This window comes from Triturus cristatus, chromosome 5_1 (assembly GCF_964204655.1).
Source record: "Triturus cristatus chromosome 5_1, aTriCri1.1, whole genome shotgun sequence".
Lineage (NCBI taxonomy): Eukaryota > Metazoa > Chordata > Amphibia > Caudata > Salamandridae > Triturus > Triturus cristatus.
The window spans coordinates 399,183,409-399,203,703 of record NC_140587.1 but is presented as its reverse complement, the minus strand read 5'-3'; the positions used below and the strand labels follow the sequence as shown (position 1 = coordinate 399,203,703).

The following is a 20,295-nucleotide window of genomic DNA, read 5'->3' as shown; positions in this document are numbered from 1 at the left end:
TGGTGGCAGCCACTTTGCTCCCAAGTGAGTTCTAGGGCAGTTGAACACATAAGACATTGTGTTTCGCATTCTAACAATGCCTAGTTACAGACATTTTGAGGCTAGCATTAACCATGGCCATTCTGAGACCGTGTCACCATAGTCAAACATGGGGTTGCCTAAATTAAGTACTATATTAATAGGGAGACCAGTGCTCCTGGGCTTCATCTTTGACCTGTTGGTAGACTTCGGTGGGATCCCTCCTGTTTTGCTGAAAGTGTGGAGCTGGTATCTGCTTTGCTCATCCAAATAGGACAAAGGTTTTGCCTCACCTTTGAATGGAGGCTCAGAATCTGATAGTTTTAAGGAAATAATTTTAGCCAAATGTCAGGGTGACTTTAAACATCTGCATGAGGTTAGAAGGATGTGTATAGGATGAATGGGAGCTTCAAGAGCCAGTCCTCCTTCTGTGGCCAGATGGAGTTATTTCAGAGTCTTGGAATTGCTCAACGGCGTTCAATCTGAAGGTACTTTTCATGAACTACTGGCCAAAGGGGTAGTTGAAAATGATCTTCATGGCAACAGACTTCACATTGAACAACTCTGCCCTCCACAATATTTAGAAGTTCGTCCATGATGTGAACATTTGAAACTCTCGGCTGGAGAGGAGGGACTCCTATTCTGTGGTGGTAAGCGCTTTATCAATGTATTTACAATACAATCCAAAAATACTACTGAATACTAACAGTGACATAAAATGAGTGAACACAAGAAATACTTATGCTCGAGCCCAGAAGTAATGGAGAGGACTACTCTGGCTAGTGTTTGATAGATCTCTTTCATCTTTGTCTTATTCTGATGCCCCTGATGCTATTGGGAATATTTGCCCATCGGGGCAATGTCCTCAGAGGAGACGGTCACGCAGAGTGGGAGAATATAGTTATACCATAAAATCTACAAACACAGCCAGAGGCAACATCTGTAACTTTTGATAGACCGTTACGAAAGACATTTCCTAATTTTCTGGCTCTCTAGGTGTAAAGTGAAATTCGTCTTCCCCCATCTTTGGGGGGGAAAAAAGATTCTTGGAGGAAATCTAAAATCTCCTGGCTCCCTAAGTGGCAATTTGGATTTGCCTTGCTACCGCACCATCTCGTCCTTGGGTATAAAGGGCCTGCCAGTGTGCAGGCCTAGAGGGGAACAGGGCACTAACCAGTGTGCGGAGCTCTGTCGTTTGTAGCCCTCACCCATAACTAAAACATACCAGTCGCCCACAGGGGCCTTTCCTAGGCACGAGATGATTCAAAAGGCATGTCAGCATAGGTCACATTTAAAAAATGCATGCTAATAGTCTTACGGTAGAAGTGTACGTTAACCCAAACTGAACATGTGTATGGAAAGTAGCTTTACTTTTTCCACCTCTGAGAGGCATAAGTCAGAACTGTACAAAGGCTGTCGAAGTGCCTAACCACCTATCTTCTGTTTATTTTACCGAGACATCACAGATGCATTTATAAATTAATTTAAAGGATCTCTTTTCGTCTACAAAAGCGGTGAGGTTCTACTAAATCAGCAGCAATTTGCTCTTCAGAAATTAAATTAAAGAAAATCATTGCTTTTAATTAAAATAAAAGCCCCGGAAAAGCCTGAACTTGGAATACACTGACAGTTTGCTGCACAGTGAGAAATACCGCGATTTATTGAGCCAAGCCCAGCTATTCAGGCTGGCTCAGTAGAAAGGACTTGCCTGTGTGGAAAAAATGCATCCATTTAGCTGGTAATGGATGGCGGATCTGCTCCCCGATTGAAGTGTAGACATTAAGGCGATGATTTAGGTTGGACCAGAGTGATTTGTCTCGTAGCCCTGGTTTGGAGAGAAAAGTTTGACTGTTTTCAACAGCCGTGCATCTCTAAAGCGCACTGCCAGCAGAGTTAGGGACTCTTTTTGTGAATGCCTGCTTGTGCTTCACAGAGGGATGTTTCCATCATCAAAATGTCTGCAGTAATCCGGTTGCATCATATTAGCCAACTGTATTGACAAGTTTATGTTTTCCGTCCAACAACTCTTCCACAAAATCCAACAAATCTTTTTTTTTTTCTTCTGCTGTGATTTTAAAACTGACTTTTTGTTAGAAATCAAATTGTTATTGGTATGCAGTAAACCAGTACATTCATCGAGGTGGGTTTGTAGTTCCTTCATATTTGTAAAATGCAGGAGGATAGAGAATATATGGAAGTGAATTATTATCTTTCATTTAAACTTCTATCTGCAGATTCTTCACCTCTTTAATACTGCTCCAGATGCAAGGTTGATCCGGAAATGTTTTCCCCATATCACTACCCCGACAGTAGGGGGCAACTGCTCTGTTCGATGGCAGAAGTGACATCCCTGAGATGTTGCTGTCCCCATGAAGCACCCCTCTGTCGTACCTATGTCCATTCCCCTTTTTCCACACCTTCACTGTGCTTCCGGAGCAGTGGCGTAGCTAGGCCTTAGGCTGCACATGGTTGCCCCTGCGTTTGCCGCCCACGGCGGTCGAAGCTAAGAGCGGGGGACGCTGGCGATTCCTGCAGCCGCCCCCCTTCATCAAACCCCCTCCTCAAACGGCTGCAGGTAAGAGCGTTAGGGCGCTACCCCCTACCCCCTAAAAAACTGCTCCTGCCTCCCCAAAACTCGTGCCGCCTCGGTCGGACAGCCCCTATGCTGAAGCATTCATCCAAGGGCCATCAAAGATTAAGAGGCTGAGCCTTTTATGGTTTGGGCCAGGGAGAGTAGAGGCACGCGCAGGTCCAGGCCCCACTCTTGGTCTCTGGCATTGTTGGAGCATTCCACCAAAAGCATAAGAGGGCAAGGCAAGGAAACAAACACAAGTGAGGTAAGTCACAGTAGCCATCTACAGACTCCTCATCAGAGCCAGAGTTGGTCAAGGCTTTCCCGCCTAAAGAGCTGGCACCAGTGGAGGTCCCTGCATCTCCACTCCTGGACCCTGTTCACCCCTAGTCCCTGGACTTTGCGGCCCTCTATTTGAACCCCATGTTTTAAAGTATTCAGGGGCCTGCTGTAGTCCACTCGTTTGGGAGTTTATGGGCCCCATGGTACTTGTACGGATGCCTTATGGGTTTTAACCAGTGGGCCTTCCCTCTGCATAATTCACCCCATTTTTGCTGTTTCCAGCAGCACCAATGCAGTTCCATTGACTTCACTTCAGACACTGACACCCCCCGCCCCCCACCTGAGCCAGCCACCCTCCACCCCCATTGTGAGACTGGCCCTGGCTTCAGTGCGTCCCACCCTCTGGCTCCATTACATAAGTTCAAAAGGGAGCCACAGAGTCATCTGGAGGAGTGGCAATTCTGAGAGCACCACGCTGTATACAAACATTTTGGAACTGACTCTGAGCTGGATGGCCCCAGAGAGCCATTACAGGAATTTAATGGGTTTGCTAAGTTACCTCCCTTGTTGGAGTTCCTGGACTTCTCCTTCCTGGAGCATCTTCATATCACTTCATCATTAGAAAGGCAGCTCTCCTTCTGTGTTGAACATAGCCTGTACTCTGCGCTATTCACTCTTGCTCTAAGTTGATAACCTAATACCTTGCCTGCTTTTTTGGTTACTGTTTTTTTTTTAGTGTATGCAAAGGCATATTCTAAGTTACAACAAAATCCAAGTTCCTGAGTTGTGATCAGATGGCCACCACTTTACGCCATAGTTTGTGAACATGTATGTTTATGTTCCTGCTCTAGGGCCATTTGCTGAGATTTCAGGTGCACTATTATTTCCTTTGTAATTTCTTTCATGTGATTTGCCTCTGATATAAATATGCCTCTGAAAACCCCTTTGAGTGTACCAAATGATTGCAATTGGGTTATCTGACTTGCTGATTTCTTATAAATAATACAAGAATGCTTTCCCCATTCGATCTTTAATTGTAGGGTCATGTAGTGAAAACTCCTACAGACACCATGAGTGGTTTCTGTAAAGCTGTTGTAGAAGTTGTACGTCAATATGGCATGATCAGATAGTGCCAAAAGACCTATTGGAGAATCTGACACTTCTGATAGTAAGCTAAAGCTCAAGAGAAAATGATCAGTTCAGGCTTGCACAAGTAGTGTAGTCCCTTTCTTCTGCATGTTTCTCTCTCCAAACATCCACAAAGCCCACCTCAGCGAGCCATTGTCTAAATTACCCACTTACTGTTCCTTCTCCATCATATCTGGGTGAGCATCGGTGTCTCTGGTTATCTATCATTATATTAAAGTCCCCTCCTATGATTATTTTCCCTTCTGCAAATTCAAATATCTTGGAGATTGTGGGTTTCACCTGGCAGGCTCTTTGAATTCCAGGGTGGACAAACTCAGATGTGGACCTCTAGGGCATCACAAACGTATTTGCAACCGAAGGTGGCACAAGGTCTTTTCCACGAATGGCGAGAACTTTGGCTTGATCTCTTCACCACTGCAGAGAGCACACATTTTCGAAGCATGTCTCACAGAGAGACTCGTTCTACCTCAAGTGGAATTCAGGGCATTTGTAGGCCTTTCTTCACATACCACTCCTGCTCAGAGTTCTCAAGAAGATCAGGAATGACTGGGCCCAAGTCATCCTTGTGGCTCTAGACTGGGGTCATACTGTCTGGTATTCTGAGCTCTTGAGCATGTCCATCGGTCCTCCAATCAGGCTGCCCCTTCATGAGGATCTTCTTTTGTAGCCGCAGGGGGAGGGTTCTCTACCCAAACCTGTCCATGCTCTGCCTTCAGGCATGGAGATTGAACAGCGACATTTGACAGCTTTCGACCTTCTGCCCAAAGTCTGTAATATTATTCTGGCAACTCTGTGTCCATCCAAGTAGAGCAAGTTTGTGGCATGGTGTCCAGCCAAACAATCGACCCTTTACCTTCACTCTTTTCCCAAGTACTTTTGTTTATCCTTACCCAGGCCTAGCACAGCTGAGCATTGGGCATGTTGAAGAGTTATTTATCTACTTTCTCTGCCTGTTTGTGGCTGCCAGATCAGCCTTCCCTTATCAAGTCCCCTATTATAAATAGGTTCCTTAAACGTCTGCAACATGTTTCCTTCCTACTTGCTCTCTTAGGCTCCTCACCATCAAGACTGCCTTTCTGGTGGCAATTACATCTGTCCGGAGGGTCAGTGAACTGCAAGCGCTGTCATCTCCGCCTCAATACATCTCTTTCTTCCCAGACAGACTGTTCCTTTGGACTCGAGCATCCTTCTTGCTGAAGGTAGTGTCCCCATTCCACATAGGCCAGTCCATCAATTTGCCTACCTTTTACACTCCGCCTCATCCTTCTAAGGAAGAGGAGAGACTCTACTGGGTGGACAAAAAAAGAGCATTGTTGTTCTACCTTGACCACGCAAAACCGGTCCAGGTTGACGATCTACTCTTCGTGGGGCATGTCGGAGTCAAGAAAGGGAAGTCTGTGCAGAAAAGATCCATCTCCCTATGAATTGTACTCTGCCTTAAGATCTGCTACGCATTGGCCAAGAAGTAAATCCCAGAGGGTTTCGTTGCTCATTTCACCAAAGCAAAGGATGCGATCACTGTGTCTTCATGCGTAGTTCCGGTCCTGGACATCTTCCAGGCAGCCATGTGGGCCTTGCAGCCCACGTTCACCAAGCACTACTGTCTGAACAGTCAGATCTGTTGGGACGGGCAGACAAACACTTTGCACAGTGGGTCCTGGAGGACTTTCTTGTATAAATTTGGTTTGCAGCCATCTCCTGGCGACTTACTGCTTGGGTATATATTCTAAGGTAAGTAATCTGCATCTAGAAGTCTCTATTAGATTAACAAATTACTTACCTTTGGTAACTCCTTATCTGGTAGAGACTCGATCTAGCCGCAGATTCCTTACCAGCCCACCCATCCTCTCCACTCTGCAGACAGATTTCTAGGTATAGGGCTTTTCCCTTTTCAGGGTCCTAGTTCCACACACCAGGTGTCGGTGTTCTTTGTGGATTCTTTCTCCTGGCATGTAAAGTCACAAAAAGAAACTGACGTCAGCACACTGGAATGGCACCTATATAGGCACCCTGCTTGTCACTTCCAGGGCAAATGACGCCAATCACGCCATGTGAAGCCGAACAGCGCCACCTACTAGTGCACAGGGGTACTGCTCACGAAAAAATTGCGGATCCAGTCTTGCGCCTGGGGATAATTCTAAGGTAAGAAAACTGCGGCTACATAGTCTCTACGAGATAAGGCTGTACCAAAGGTACGTAACTTGTTCCTTGGCAGTGCACAAGTGTGAGTTTGTTCCCTAGAAAGGTAACATTAAAGCACATTGAAATTGCGGAGACTTAACTACATGGTATTTTAAAAAGTGCAGATTCCGCATCTAGTGGTGCGGTTACTAAAGGAAATAGTGGTGTCTGAAAGGAATCACTAAGGGAAATAGTGATGCCTGAAAAGAATCACTAAGGGAAATGGGTGTAAATGAAAAGAAGTCATATAGACAGAAGATGGAAGTTCATTAGTACGGTTTTCACTAAAATGGTTACCATTAAAAGTCATAGAAAAGGCATTAGTTGCAGGCTTCCTCGCTGTCACAAAGATGTGCTGCTCAGTCCTCTCTAATTTAATGAACATCATTGTAAATCTGAACGGGCATCTTAATTGTATTTATAAACATATAAGGGAGAGGAGTTGGCCTAACGGCTAGGGCGGTCGACCCCGGAGCTGGGGAACCAGGTTCGAGTCTCAGCAGGGACGCGCAACATCCTGTGATTCTGGGCAAATCACTTAATCTCCCCGTGCCTAACAAAAAATTAATATGTCCTCATGTAACGCAACTGGTGCTCGTCTAAAGCGCTCTGATACCCGATAACTTCGGGTCAAGTTTGCGCTATATAAACTCCGTTTAAAAAAAACATATAATACAACAGGAGCCTTCTCCTTCTCTTGTGAAAATGATGACTGGTGCATATTGCAAGTTTGTCTCTTCAGATCTCATGGCAGAATGGGGTGTTCAGGCTGCTGTTAATGCTGTGTGCTATCATCTGCCATTGGTACTCCTTTGTGCACTTCACTTTCTAATGGTCAAAGCTTAATCCAATGGAGTTGGTGGTGGTGGGTTTCAGACTTAAATACTGTTTGACACGATAATCCCATACAGTAACCTCAATATATGAGATGCAAACTTTCAGTCATGTTGCTAGTCGAACATCCCTCTGAGCAGCTTCTCTTGAATTCCAGATAAATATAACTTACTGACTTAAGAGGGGACTATCTATCTGAAATTGGGTGCACGGGCAATAAGCCAGAGCCAGTCAAGTTGCAGGGCTAGGATGAAAAATAAATGTTACCCCAGTCACTGCAGTAGAGAACATCTTCCCATGATTTCTCCTCAAAAGAGGGGTGAGAACAGACGCTAGCTAGTCAGAAGAAACAGTGTTCGGAGCATGTCGGGCTGTCGATACACATGCTCTGCATACTTCTGTCATCTAATGTTGGGCTCTGATGTTTGCAAGTTGTTTTTCTTTTAAAATTTCTTTCAGGTCACAAGATGTGCTGTGACTCCTCGCTTTGTGGGGAGTGCGCATGGGCACGTACTCCATGTTAGACTGTTTTTTTCCTCCATCAGGTTCAGTGTACACCGGCAAGGCTCTGAGCTTGTGTTCTCAACACATTTTTCGGGCCCATGTTGTTGCAGTTCATCACAGATGCATCAGAAAAACCTACTCGCTGTTCAAAACCCTTTTATATATCCTCCCGTTAAGACATTCACGGAGGACCTATGCCAGTGGGTCTCCCACGCTCTTTGGAACCCTTTGGACTGTGGCTCCAAAGCATGCTGACCCAAAAGAGGTGATGGAACGATTACCCTTTCAGCATTGCCCAAAGGCATGCTAAAATCTTCCCTAGACAACTTTAGGGCGCCTGTCATGGGCACCCAAGCTAGAAAAAAATGTAAACCATCACCAGTGACCCATCTATATCAGAGGCCAGCTTCCCCCTGACTCCTTAGTGGTCTGCACTGCCTCTAAAAGGGCCTCCACCCAAGCTGCAGGTGACATCCTAAAGCCTGATAAAGCAAGAAGATAAATGCTGTAGGCAAAAGGGTAGCAATATGGGCTGCCACCGACTGGTGCATAGCTACTGCTGTTAGGTGCCTCTAGATATGATCGGTCCCAGTGGGAAGAGATGCAAGATTTGGTCAGACACCTCCCAGAGAAATACAGGAAGAGGGGGGAAGAAACGGCAGGCACAGTCTACAGAGGCATTGCCACCAGTGCTGTCCTCAGACAGCACGCATTGCTCCACATCTTTGGGTTCACCAAGGTTCGGCAGTATCTCCTCAACCTCCTGTTTGATATGGAACATCTCTTTGGCCCACAGGTTGATGAAATGCTTGAAAAAAGAACATAGAAATCACAAAGTCCATGGGCCCTACAAACTCCAACTGCTAGAGGTTCTACAACTTCGGAGAAGTGCCAAGCCCAATTCACCCGCAGTCCTATCAACCTCAGGAACATAACTTCCATCAGCAGGGGGCAAGGGTTACAACAGGGTTGTATATAGGAGTAACAACTGAGGCAAGAGCAGAGGTGGCTCTACTTAAGGAGCTTCCACCTCCAAACAGCGACTCCCCCCTCCCAACCCCCCCCCCAAACAATACTCTTGCTGGGAGGAAATCACATCGGGGGTTCTAGCAATGGTCCTCCACAAATACTGACTAGAACTTCTCACGGCCCCTCCGTACATCCCAACCCACAGACACGTCCTCAGCAGAGACAATCTCGACCTCCTTGAAGAAATTGTCCAAGCCCTTCTCCAGAAAGGCACAGATAGGTCCAATAAAGTGGGTGCCTCCACACCAGTGGGCAAAGGGCATCTTCTTCCTGCACTTTTCTTGTCCCCAAAAAGGACAACTCCCTCAGGCCTGTCTTAAACTTCAGGTCTCGCAACAAATACATCCTCTAGGACAGTTTCCGTATGATTACACACAGGACATCTTCTCTGTGCTCAGAAAAGGTGTTTTACCTGCCTTGAGCCTCGTCCTGCAATATTACTACTCCACTCATTTTTTCAACAGTTTTTTATCAGGAATTTACTTACTGCTCTAATTTTAACACTCCAAGTGACCTAAAAAAAAAAAAAAAAAAAAAAGGGAAAGAGGGAAAAAAATGTCTGATATGTCCGACTCTGATGACCCTCAAATTGTTACACCCGCTCCTTCTAACAAAGAGGATCTTATCAAAAAAATGATCCATAAGGAGATTCATTCCTGCATGAGGGAGACTATCGATAAGATTGTTGCAGGTAAGAGACCCCCCGCACTCCTCGGAGCGCAGTCCAACGAACCACCTAATGTTGGGGGTAAAAGAACCAAAAAATGCAACAACTTAAATAATGAGGGAAGTATGGGAGGTCAAAGCACCTCATTTATATTGGGAGGACCACGCGCCTCGAAACCAGAAGGAGGACTAAGCTCCTCAAATGCTACGGGTGGCCTAAGCGCCCCAAAAAATCGTTGTGCCTACAATGACACACCTCACTGGGATGCCCTATGCGGCTCACAATACCCTAATGGCAATGCTACCCCTCTCTTGCCTAGCGTACCCTCTAATGAGTCACTTGACGAATATATTTTGGATCTCGATCAAAATGAGGATGATTTTGACCCCGTTTTTTCTGAAGAGGAACTTCCCTCCTCCTCTAAAAAAGTTATTCTTGACCCCCTCGGTGGAGAAATGTTTTCGCCCGATAACATTCAACACCCTAGAAGCTCTCAGTGGTGGCCTCAAGATCATGTAGCCAAATTTATTAAATCTTGGGTTAAGCACCCCTTGGAAAGAGAGGCAAGAAATCTTCTTAGGGCCGAATGCCCACGCCCTGTCATTGAGGACAAAATTTGCCTTACCCCCAACCTAGACCCAGAGCTAATTAAATTCTTATTTAAATTGGGCAGAGACCCTAGAAAAGGGTTTGAACGTTCCCTCAAAACTTGCCAAGATCGCATGCTTGACATGCTTGGCCCCTTAGGCCGTATGATTGATCTTATCGAAGAATGCTATACCAAAGGGATTCAACCTAATATTGACCTCCTACGAGGTTGGAGTCAAAGAGCACTTATTTTATTGGGTAATGCCAACGCATCCCTCAATACAGAAAGGAGGAAAATAGTCCTCTCTAAGATTGACCCAAAACTTTGCGATATGGCGGAGAAAGAGTCCTCCTCTAATCCAAATGGTTTGTTGTTTGGCGAGGATATGATCAAAGACCTGGGGAAGTACGTGGCTACCTTTACTGCTCTGGATAGAGCGCAAGCCAACATGCGCAGAGTGTTTAACTCTAATGTTTTTGCGAGGGCCGGCAGAAGGGGTCGTTCTGCTGGCCGCTTCTTTCAAAGACCCTTTTCAAGGTCAAGAGGTTTCGGTCGAGGTTATCAACAAAACAACTCCTCTTTCTTCCCTCAACGAGGTCGCTCCTTCCGTTCAAGGAACTTCAGGTCGAGAGGCATCTCCAATCAAAATCCAACAAGTGAGTACTCCTTCTCTTCTTTCTTCTTCTTTAATTCCGAAAGTAGGGGGTCGCCTAAGGTTTTTCTTCCACATTTGGGAGCAAATTAGACACGACCCTTGGGTTCTAGAGACTGTACAAGGTTTCAGAATAGATTTCACGGAGGAACCGTTCCAGTCCTCAACTCCTCTAACATTAAGCTTGACTCGGGAACAACATTCTATTGTCGAGGAAGAAGTAACTTCTATGTTAACGAAAGGTGCGATTCGAGAAGTTCCTTGGGCTTCCTTAAACTTCGTAAGCAATATCTTCCTCGTGGAAAAGAAGGACAAAGGCTGGAGACCTGTAATAAACCTAAGGAACTTGAACAGGTTTGTCACTTACAATCATTTCAAGATGGAAGGTATCCATCTCCTCAAGGACATGCTTTTAGAAGGGGACTGGCTAGTCAAACTAGACCTGAAGGACGCCTACTTCACTATTTCTATGGCAGAGGAATCCCAACCTTTTCTTCAATTTGTTTGGAACAAACATCTATATCAGTTCCAAGCCCTTCCCTTCGGCCTATCATCAGCCCCGTGGTGTTTCACCAAGGTCATGAAGGCCATTACCACGTTCCTTCGGGAAAGAGGCGTCCGCCTCATAATTTATCTGGGACATGATTAGAATGTCGTCCAGATAAATTATGAGGCGGACACCTCTTTCCCGAAGGAACGTGGTAATGGCCTTCATGACCTTGGTGAAACACCACGGGGCTGATGATAGGCCGAAGGGAAGGGCTTGGAACTGATATAGATGTTTGTTCCAAACAAATTGAAGAAAAGGTTGGGATTCCTCTGCCATAGGAATAGTGAAGTAGGCGTCCTTCAGGTCTAGTTTGACTAGCCAGTCCCCTTCTAAAAGCATGTCCTTGAGGAGATGGATACCTTCCATCTTGAAATGATTGTAAGTGACAAACCTGTTCAAGTTCCTTAGGTTTATTACAGGTCTCCAGCCTTTGTCCTTCTTTTCCACGAGGAAGATATTGCTTACGAAGTTTAAGGAAGCCCAAGGAACTTCTCGAATCGCACCTTTCGTTAACATAGAAGTTACTTCTTCCTCGACAATAGAATGTTGTTCCCGAGTCAAGCTTAATGTTAGAGGAGTTGAGGACTGGAACGGTTCCTCTGTGAAATCTATTCTGAAACCTTGTACAGTCTCTAGAACCCAAGGGTCGTGTGTAATTTGCTCCCAAACGTGGAAGAAAAACCTTAGGCGACCCCCTACTTTCGGAATTAAAGAAGAAGAAAGAAGAGAAGGAGTACTCACTTGTTGGATTTTGATTGGAGATGTCTCTCGACCTGAAGTTCCTTGAACGGAAGGAGCGGCCTCGTTGAGGGAAGAAAGAGGTGTTGTTTTGTTGATAACCTCGACCGAAACCTCTTGACCTTGAAAAGGGTCTTTGAAAGAAGCGGCCAGCAGAACGACCCCTTCTGCCGGCCCTCGCAAAAACATTAGAGTTAAACACTCTGCGCATGTTGGCTTGCGCTCTATCCAGAGCAGTAAAGGTAGCCACGTACTTCCCCAGGTCTTTGATCATATCCTCGCCAAACAACAAACCATTTGGATTAGAGGAGGACTCTTTCTCCGCCATATCGCAAAGTTTTGGGTCAATCTTAGAGAGGACTATTTTCCTCCTTTCTGTATTGAGGGATGCGTTGGCATTACCCAACAAAATAAGTGCTCTTTGACTCCAACCTCGTAGGAGGTCAATATTAGGTTGAATCCCTTTGGTATAGCTTTCTTCGATAAGATCAATCATACGGCCTAAGGGGCCGAGCATGTCAAGCATGCGATCTTGGCAAGTTTTGAGGGAACGTTCAAACCCTTTTCTAGGGTCTCTGCCCAATTTAAATAAGAATTTAATTAGCTCTGGGTCAAGGTTGGGGGTAAGGCAAATTTTGTCCTCAATGACAGGGCGTGGACATTCGGCCCTAAGAAGATTTCTTGCCTCTCTTTCCAAGGGGTGCTTAACCCAAGTTTTAATAAATTTGGCTACATGATCTTGGGGCCACCACTGAGAGCTTCTAGGGTGTTGAATGTTATCGGGCGAAAACATTTCTCCACCGAGGGGGTCAAGAATAACTTTTTTAGAGGAGGAGGGGAGTTCCTCTTCAGAAAAAACGGGGTCAAAATCATCCTCATTTTGATCGAGATCCAAAATATACTCGTCAAGTGACTCATTAGAGGGTACGCTAGGCAAGAGAGGGGTAGCATTGCCATTAGGGTATTGTGAGCCGCATAGGGCATCCCAGTGAGGTGTGTCATTGTTGGCACAACGATTTTTTGGGGCGCTTAGGCCACCCGTAGCATTTGAGGAGCTTAGTCCTCCTTCTGGTTTCGAGGCGCGTGGTCCTCCCAATATAAATGAGGTGCTTTGACCTCCCATACTTCCCTCATTATTTAAGTTGTTGCATTTCTTGGTTCTTTTACCCCCAACATTAGGTGGGTCGTTGGACTGCGCTCCGAGGAGTGCGGGGGGTCTCTTACCTGCAAAAATCTTATCGATAGTCTCCCTCATGCAGGAATGAATCTCCTTATGGATCATTTTTTTGATAAGATCCTCTTTGTTAGAGGGAGCGGGTGTAATAATTTGAGGGTCATCAGAGTCGGACATATCAGACATTTTTTCCCTCTTTCCTTTTTCTTTTTCTTTTTTTTTTTTAGGTCACTTGGAGTATTAAAATTAGAGGAGTAAGTACAATTCTGATAAAAAACTGATGAAAAAAGGAGTAGAGTAGCTGTAATAATGCAGGACGAGGCTCAAGACAGGTAAAACGAAGTTCCCAACTGTCGAAAGGCAGTGAGTTGCTAAGAAACAGCATAGTGAGGGGTCGTTGCTAACGACTTTCCTCTAATCGAGGGAGCAGCGAGACGAACGCGCTGTCCCTCATCTCTATTTCCATTAGTATAAAAATAATAGCGAAGATAAAGAAAGACAGAACGTCCTGCAGCTTAAACGTTGAAGCTGCGGGAGATCGCGGAGATATGAAGAGATCAGCAGCGGGAGATCGCGATGTCACGAAGACATCGTTGCAGTGGGTGAAGTCCGGAGTCGGGCGGGTATGGAGGTTGCAGCAAGTGGCATACGGAGGGAAGAAGCTAAGAGGTAACGTCACCGGGAAGGCGGTCGGGTGGAACGCGGAGTGGGGGAGCGTATCTTAAAATCGCTCCACGAAGTAGCTAAGCACACTCGGGACAGTCTTATTTTAAAAAACGAACGAACGCTATAGATACCTCTTTTTTTTTTTTAAACGAACAGCACGGGAAGAGTCGTAAAACTGTAGTGGACCGACTCAGTGAACGATTACAAGGAACAAAGGGTGTAATGTATCGGAATAAAGAAACGATAAAGATAACATCAAAATAAGCTTAAATAACGTGCAATCTTAACGAAAAAGCAATAACATATTCCATCTTATAAGGAAATCTTAGTAAAGACAATAACATATTCTATCTTATAAGGAAATCATAGTACAATTAATCAAAGAAGGTTAAAAGGTACATGGAGGAATGAAAAAGGCAACTTATCTGACTTGAAGCCGCATTTAAAAAAGAGAATGCATAATGTCAGCCTCCGGTCTTGTAATGAAATCCAGATTCTCTGGTCATGGTAATAGGAGAATCGCAATTACATGATGGTGTTAAATATCGAGGACGTCTACTTTCACATACCCAGTCAGTCAGTCAAATCCACTTTATTCAGTTAATAAAATCCATAAAAGTACAGAACAAACATCATATACAACAAATAAAAAACATATAAAAAGACATAAAAATATTCCTAGGGACCATAAAAACATTTAATCTCCAACTTTGTAAAGTTCGTCAAATAGGACTTCACCCTTTAAGTTTGAATGATTAAAAATACCCCTCTACCATGCCCATTACAGGTACCTGTGTTTTGCTGTAAGTGGACATCACTACCTGTTTCTTTTGGGGGCATGTGGACTCCAGGGGTGTTCACAGAGTTCCTAGCAGTGGTGGCCATCCATCTGTGAAGGGTACATTCACATCTTCTCCTACCTTTGTAATTGGCTTATGGGAAGTGGTGGCAGGCAGCAGTGCTTCGCCCACGCTCAACAGCTATCCTCCTGCTCCACAGCTTGGGATTCACCATAAATGCCACCAAGTCCGACCTACAACCTTTCCTAGGGTCCCTGTTGAACGCAGTAATAGGGAAAGCCTACCCTAACCAACAAAGAGTGCTGGCATCTCAGCAGCTGCTGTCTTTTTTTCAGTCCAGTAGCCTACTCACAGTCAGAACCGTGATGCATCTTCTTGGGATGATGGCATAATGCCTCTCCATTGTACCTTACGCCAGGCTCCATTTTGTGTTCCCTTCAATAGTGCCCTGTTGGTCAATGGTCACAGACAGAAGGTCACTGGGAAGATCTAGTGTTAATAAACACCTCTCTCTGCATTGGTGAAACTGTAACAATTGGTTGTGGGACAGGCCTTTCACAAACCGTATTTTGCAAGCGGCAATCATCATAGAATCCTCTCTCCCAGGTTGGGGTGTGCATCTCAACAACATGACTGTTCAGGGGTGTGGCCACCTCACCAGCATTACACCTAGCCCTCAAAGCCTTCTTCCAGGTCATTCAAAGGAGCGTAGTCCTCTTCAAAATGGACAACTACATTGCCATGTTTTACCTACAGAAAAAGGACAGCACCCATTCTCCCCACCTCTTAGCACTCACTCAGGTGATTTGGCATTGGGCTATCTGCCACAACCTACATCTCTGAGCAGAACATTCTTCAGGTGTGGATAACGATTTTGCAGACCTGCTCAGCAGGACGCAGCAACAAGTCTGCGAGTATGAATTCCACCTGCTGGTCTTACAAAGGTACTTCCAGCATTTGGGTACTGCACAAACAGACCTGTTCCCCACCTTGAAAACTCAAAATACTCAAACCCCGCCTCCAGGTACCCACAGTCCATGACAATGTACTATGGATGAATTGGCCAAAGGTATTTCCGTATGTTGTGAGGAAGATGAGACAAACATCCCTGGCACACATCCTTGTGGCTCCCACCTAGGCCACACAACCCTGGTACTTCATGCTCCTGGAAAGTTCCATTAGCCCCCATGATAAATTACTGCTCAGGCCAGATCATCTCATACAGAGCCATGCCAGATCAGACACCCAGACCCCAGACAGCTCAGCCTAGCAATCTGGCACCTGAGGCCTTCGAATCGGGATACTTGAACCTTCCCAATGAATGTATGACCATTCTACTAGAAACATACAGACCCACTTCACACAACTGCTACAGCACAAAGTGGAAAAGATTTGTCCACTACTGCATCCCCAAAGACATAGACCCATTGAAGCCTGCGGTCCAGAACATCATCTGCTATCTGTTACATCTGCCTTGCCTAAACATCAGTACTCCAACATTTAACTGCTGTTGCAGTCTATATGAGAGACAGGATTCCAGTAGTAAGGGCTTTCATGGAGGGTCTTAAGAGGATAATTTTCTCCCAGAATACCTCCAAACCCTGTATAGAACCTTAGCATAACCCTCACAAAACTTATGGGGCCTCCCTTTGAAACTTTACACTGATACACTTATGCCCCCACCAGTTCTTTTCCTGGTAGGTAGCTTTCCTTGTGGCCATTACTTCCCACATGAGCGAACTGCAAGCACCCCCTTTACAAGAACCCTTCAATTATGTTTACAAAGATAAAATTGTTCTCAAAACCAATCCAAAATTTCTCCCCAAGGTGTTCTCGCCTTTCCACCTTACCCCAACGATAGAGCTCCCAGTCTTTTGACCACAGTCCAACTCTCGTAGCGGAAAGAGCTTTACTGCTAGATGTCCAAAGATCTCTCATATACTACATTGACCATACCAAGCCTTTTTGTAAGTCTGGCTGGCTCTGTGTCGCCTTTGCCGAGCCTCACAAAGGCCGTCTCATCTCCAAGCTAGATTTGCAAGATGGATAGTTGAGTGCTTTCAAACCTGTTACCACAAAGCAAAAAGGGTCCTATCTGCTCTGCCCATGGCACACTCCACCCGAAAGAAAGTGTCCACCATCACATTCTTAGGCAACATGCCACTAGCTTACATCTGCTTATCTGCCATCTAGTCCAGCCCACACACTTTAACCAAGCACTATTGTGTGAATATCCTGGCCCGCCAACAGACTATGGTTAACTAGGCAACCTAAATGACTTAGTTTCAGACAACTGCATCAGACACACAGAAGCCACCATTATACAAAGGTATTGATTTTTAGTCTATGCAAAGCAGGTACATTTACAGCCGCACATGCTACAATAGAAAAATGTTACTAATCCTGTAAGCATCTGTTCGTAGCATGTAGTGCTGCAGATTCATAGGCGCCTACCCTCCTCTCTTGAGGCATGTGTTGATTCTAGATCTCTTCTGTAAATAACTGGTTAGCACCACGCCATGGGCAATCTTTAGTGGTCTGACAGAGCTCAGAGTTGAATATATGTCATAACCTGTAATGAGACTGAATTGACTTTTTGAGATTCCTGAGATATAGGTCTAGGGGTAGCCACAGGGACCTGGAACCCAGATTGGCCGCACCCTTTACAAGGGGACTATCATTTTTTGAGGTGTTTGTAAACCACTGTTGTAAGAGTCATACCACACCCACTCTGTGTGACCCACCAAATATAAGCCTTAACACACAAGCATGCTACACAGTACACAGTCTGCTACATATACCGTAGGATGGTGCATGGCACTAGTTATGAGGATGAGAAAATGTTACACAGAGAGCCACTAAGCAAACGTTGAAACGCCTTTACTCTCACTACTATTGCAGCTCTCAGCAACTATCAGACTCCTGAAGGAGCAGGGATCCCCCACTTCAGTGGGTGGGGGTACGCTATGCGTGCTTTGTTGCGAAACATCACAAAAAAGATGCATCTCTCCGAGTAGACCATAATTGTCAAGCACTCTTACGACATAAAGTAGGCCAGAATATGTAAAAAAGATTGTAGGTGTGGCAGCTCTCCACAGAGGGCAGGAACGTTCATGCCTACTGTTATTTTAAATCTTTGCCTTCTGTAGAACGTCTGTGTTTCCGTGCCTTATTGACGTTATTAGTAACGTATAAAAAAGTAACATCAGTTTTCTGTTTCTTTTTACATGACATAGCAATTGCATCTTCTAGAACTTCAATGACCAGCAATTACTGATACTGTGACTACAGCTGACTGACATAGGCTGAAATTGGCTGCAAATCTAATGTATTTCTGTTTTCCTTCAGCTGGCCCCGCGCGAGAGAGCAGCTCTGAATTATAATGAAAAACTGAAGGAGAAATTTAAGCACCACCCCCAGATCAAACGTATAGCTCGCCACCGCCATCTCCCGAAAATTATCTACAGCCAAGCAAAAGAACAGCGCATCATGAAAGAAGCTCGCCGGCGGAAGTACGTTCATTTCCTTCTTGTTTTTGCCATGTTTAGGATGCTAGAGAGGTGTAGATTCTCTTTATCTTATTTCTTTACCAGATCCCAGTACCTTTCACCGTTGTTTCGACCCAGATATATTGCTGTGTTTTAGATCAGGAACCAGCAACCTAGTTCTCTTCAGCACCCTGCAAATTTCCACACTCCTTAATCAATTGGAAGATAGCGCCCACCAAGAAGGATTTTCACATTGTATTGTTACAAAATCTAGAAGTATGAAGTTCATAGTTATGCTCAGCACCCAGCAAAATTCCACATCGCGTTAATCCATCGGAAGATAGTACCCATCAAGAAGGGTGCGCGCACTGTTTTGGTATAAAAATGAGATGTATGAAGATCAGAGTTGCACTTACAAATTGTATTGTGTAACAATGATTAGCAGACTTTTCTGATCAAATGAGCCATTTTTTGTAATTAATTGTTAGGCTGCTGTTATCAGTGTGGATTTCTGTAGGTTGCACTAACTGTTCTCACCATCTCCATGAATAGTGGCTAACAAGTTATCGAAACATACACTGAGTGTTAAAGATAGACTTGAAGAAAGATAGCAATTGTTTAAACTTCTGAATATTTAAGGGAGTAATAAAGCGGGAGCTGAGTAGTCGCAAGGTGAGTTAACAATGACAAGAACAAGTTAAATCGCATTGCTCAGAGGCCAAGGAATAACATTAACAAGCATTGGCATAGCCAATAGGTCTCGCCTTTGGGACCTTATAAGTGTTGAGCCATGCAACAGTTGCATAAACTAAATACTTATAAGGTCCCAAAAGCTAGACTTATTGGCTATGCAAAGCGGCCGTGCACCCGCGAAAGTTATAGTGATCGCGATCGGGATCACCATCAAACATCAAAGCGGCCGTGTGGCCGGAAAGTGAAAGTATTTGCGGTAAAGCGCGGCGCGCGCGCCCGCGCACATGCACTGTAGCTCTAGGCTGGCCTGGTAGCACTTTTTGGAGCCCTCTCAATAAGTCTCGCCAGACCAGCGCATGCGCTGGGTCAGGCGAGACCTAAAAACAGAAGCTAGGGGGTGTGAAAAATAAGTTGGATATATTGAGATTGTAATTATAAATTCTGGCTGGCATAAAAAATGAGTGGCACTAGTAATGAAAACCATTGTTTTTGCGAAAAGTGTTTGCCACGTTTTCAAGGATGTATTGATCTGCTGATGGAAAAGTACAAGAAGATTTCATGGTTCAAAACAATACCCTCTTCAATAAAAACTGGTTCACTTTGCTCCAAACTCGATATGCTGTTACCAGGGGCTTACGGCTAGCAATTAACTGGCTCTCGCATGGCAGTGGACAGACACATTCTCCGTGCCCCTTTCATCATGACAGAATTACAGGAAAAGGAGTTTATAACCCGTTAAGTTTCACTTCTTTCTCTGAGGATGAGGTATTTTCCTAGCATACGTCTTGAGTGGTAACTTAGAAATCTATTGTGCCCAGTTTGACCAAACCTTTCAGAAGCTATTTCAAAGATAGAAGGACAGTGTAAGGTGCCAGGGTCTGATTCTTGGAGGATGAATGTCTGTGGTCTAGCAGCTGTTTAGACTCTGCCTCCTGCTTGTTTCTCCCTCATCTAATCTTTATGTATTTATGTTGTTATCCAGTCTCCCTCTGTCTTACATACATGTCTGGGAGCCGTAGAGGCGGTACTGCCAGCGGCGATCGGTCATTGCTAATGTTATGCTTTCTTTACAGTGGACAAAAGTATGAACGATCAGTGCACATTGTATCATCAGCCTGTTAGTCACCTTCTGAGCCTACTCCTGCCGTCTAGTGTTTAAATTAGACAGGTTGTCTTATTTCTCTCAAAGCTTTTAATTTTGGGCATTACCCGTGGGTGTGTCTGTGATGAGATTCCTATATGACGTTGAGTGGTGCTCCACAATGCAACATGCATCATCTCCGTCGTTTGAATTTTTTTCGCACTCATGAAACTGCTACATCATTCTTATTGGTTAATAATAGATTTCATTCTCTGTAACCATCTTTTTAATACACAAAGGGAGAGAAAGAGGAAATCGCCATGGCATACCCTCCTTGTTTAAATTTGTTCACACAACAAATGACTAGGCCAAGAAGCTTTATTTACTAGGTGGAAAGGTAGTTTTATAGCTGGGAAATTAGGATTCCGGATAGGTCGCCTCACCCACAACTTATCGTGGCATGCTTCACCATAGTAAGTAAGTAAACCTTTATTTGCAGATTAATACAAATCATTGCAAAAAGTAAAATACAAAAAGATTAACATTTTCTTGTTAATTTTCGAGCTATAAGTTCGAAAATATACAATCTGCATTGAGAGTGAAAAACGTGATAAGTAATAAAAAGTAA

The 20,295-nt window shown here is 44.7% G+C and overlaps 1 protein-coding gene across 1 annotated transcript in view; it reads left to right on the top strand.

The window, feature by feature from the left end:
* DCAF13 (DDB1 and CUL4 associated factor 13) overlaps nucleotides 1-20,295 on the top strand; it is a 350,429-nt gene that overhangs the window by 305,446 nt on the left and 24,688 nt on the right. Inside the window, exon 10 of the mRNA XM_085605122.1 lies at nucleotides 17,754-17,917. Coding sequence (XP_085461248.1) covers nucleotides 17,754-17,917 — 164 coding nt within the window. The remainder of the gene's footprint in view (nucleotides 1-17,753; nucleotides 17,918-20,295) is intronic.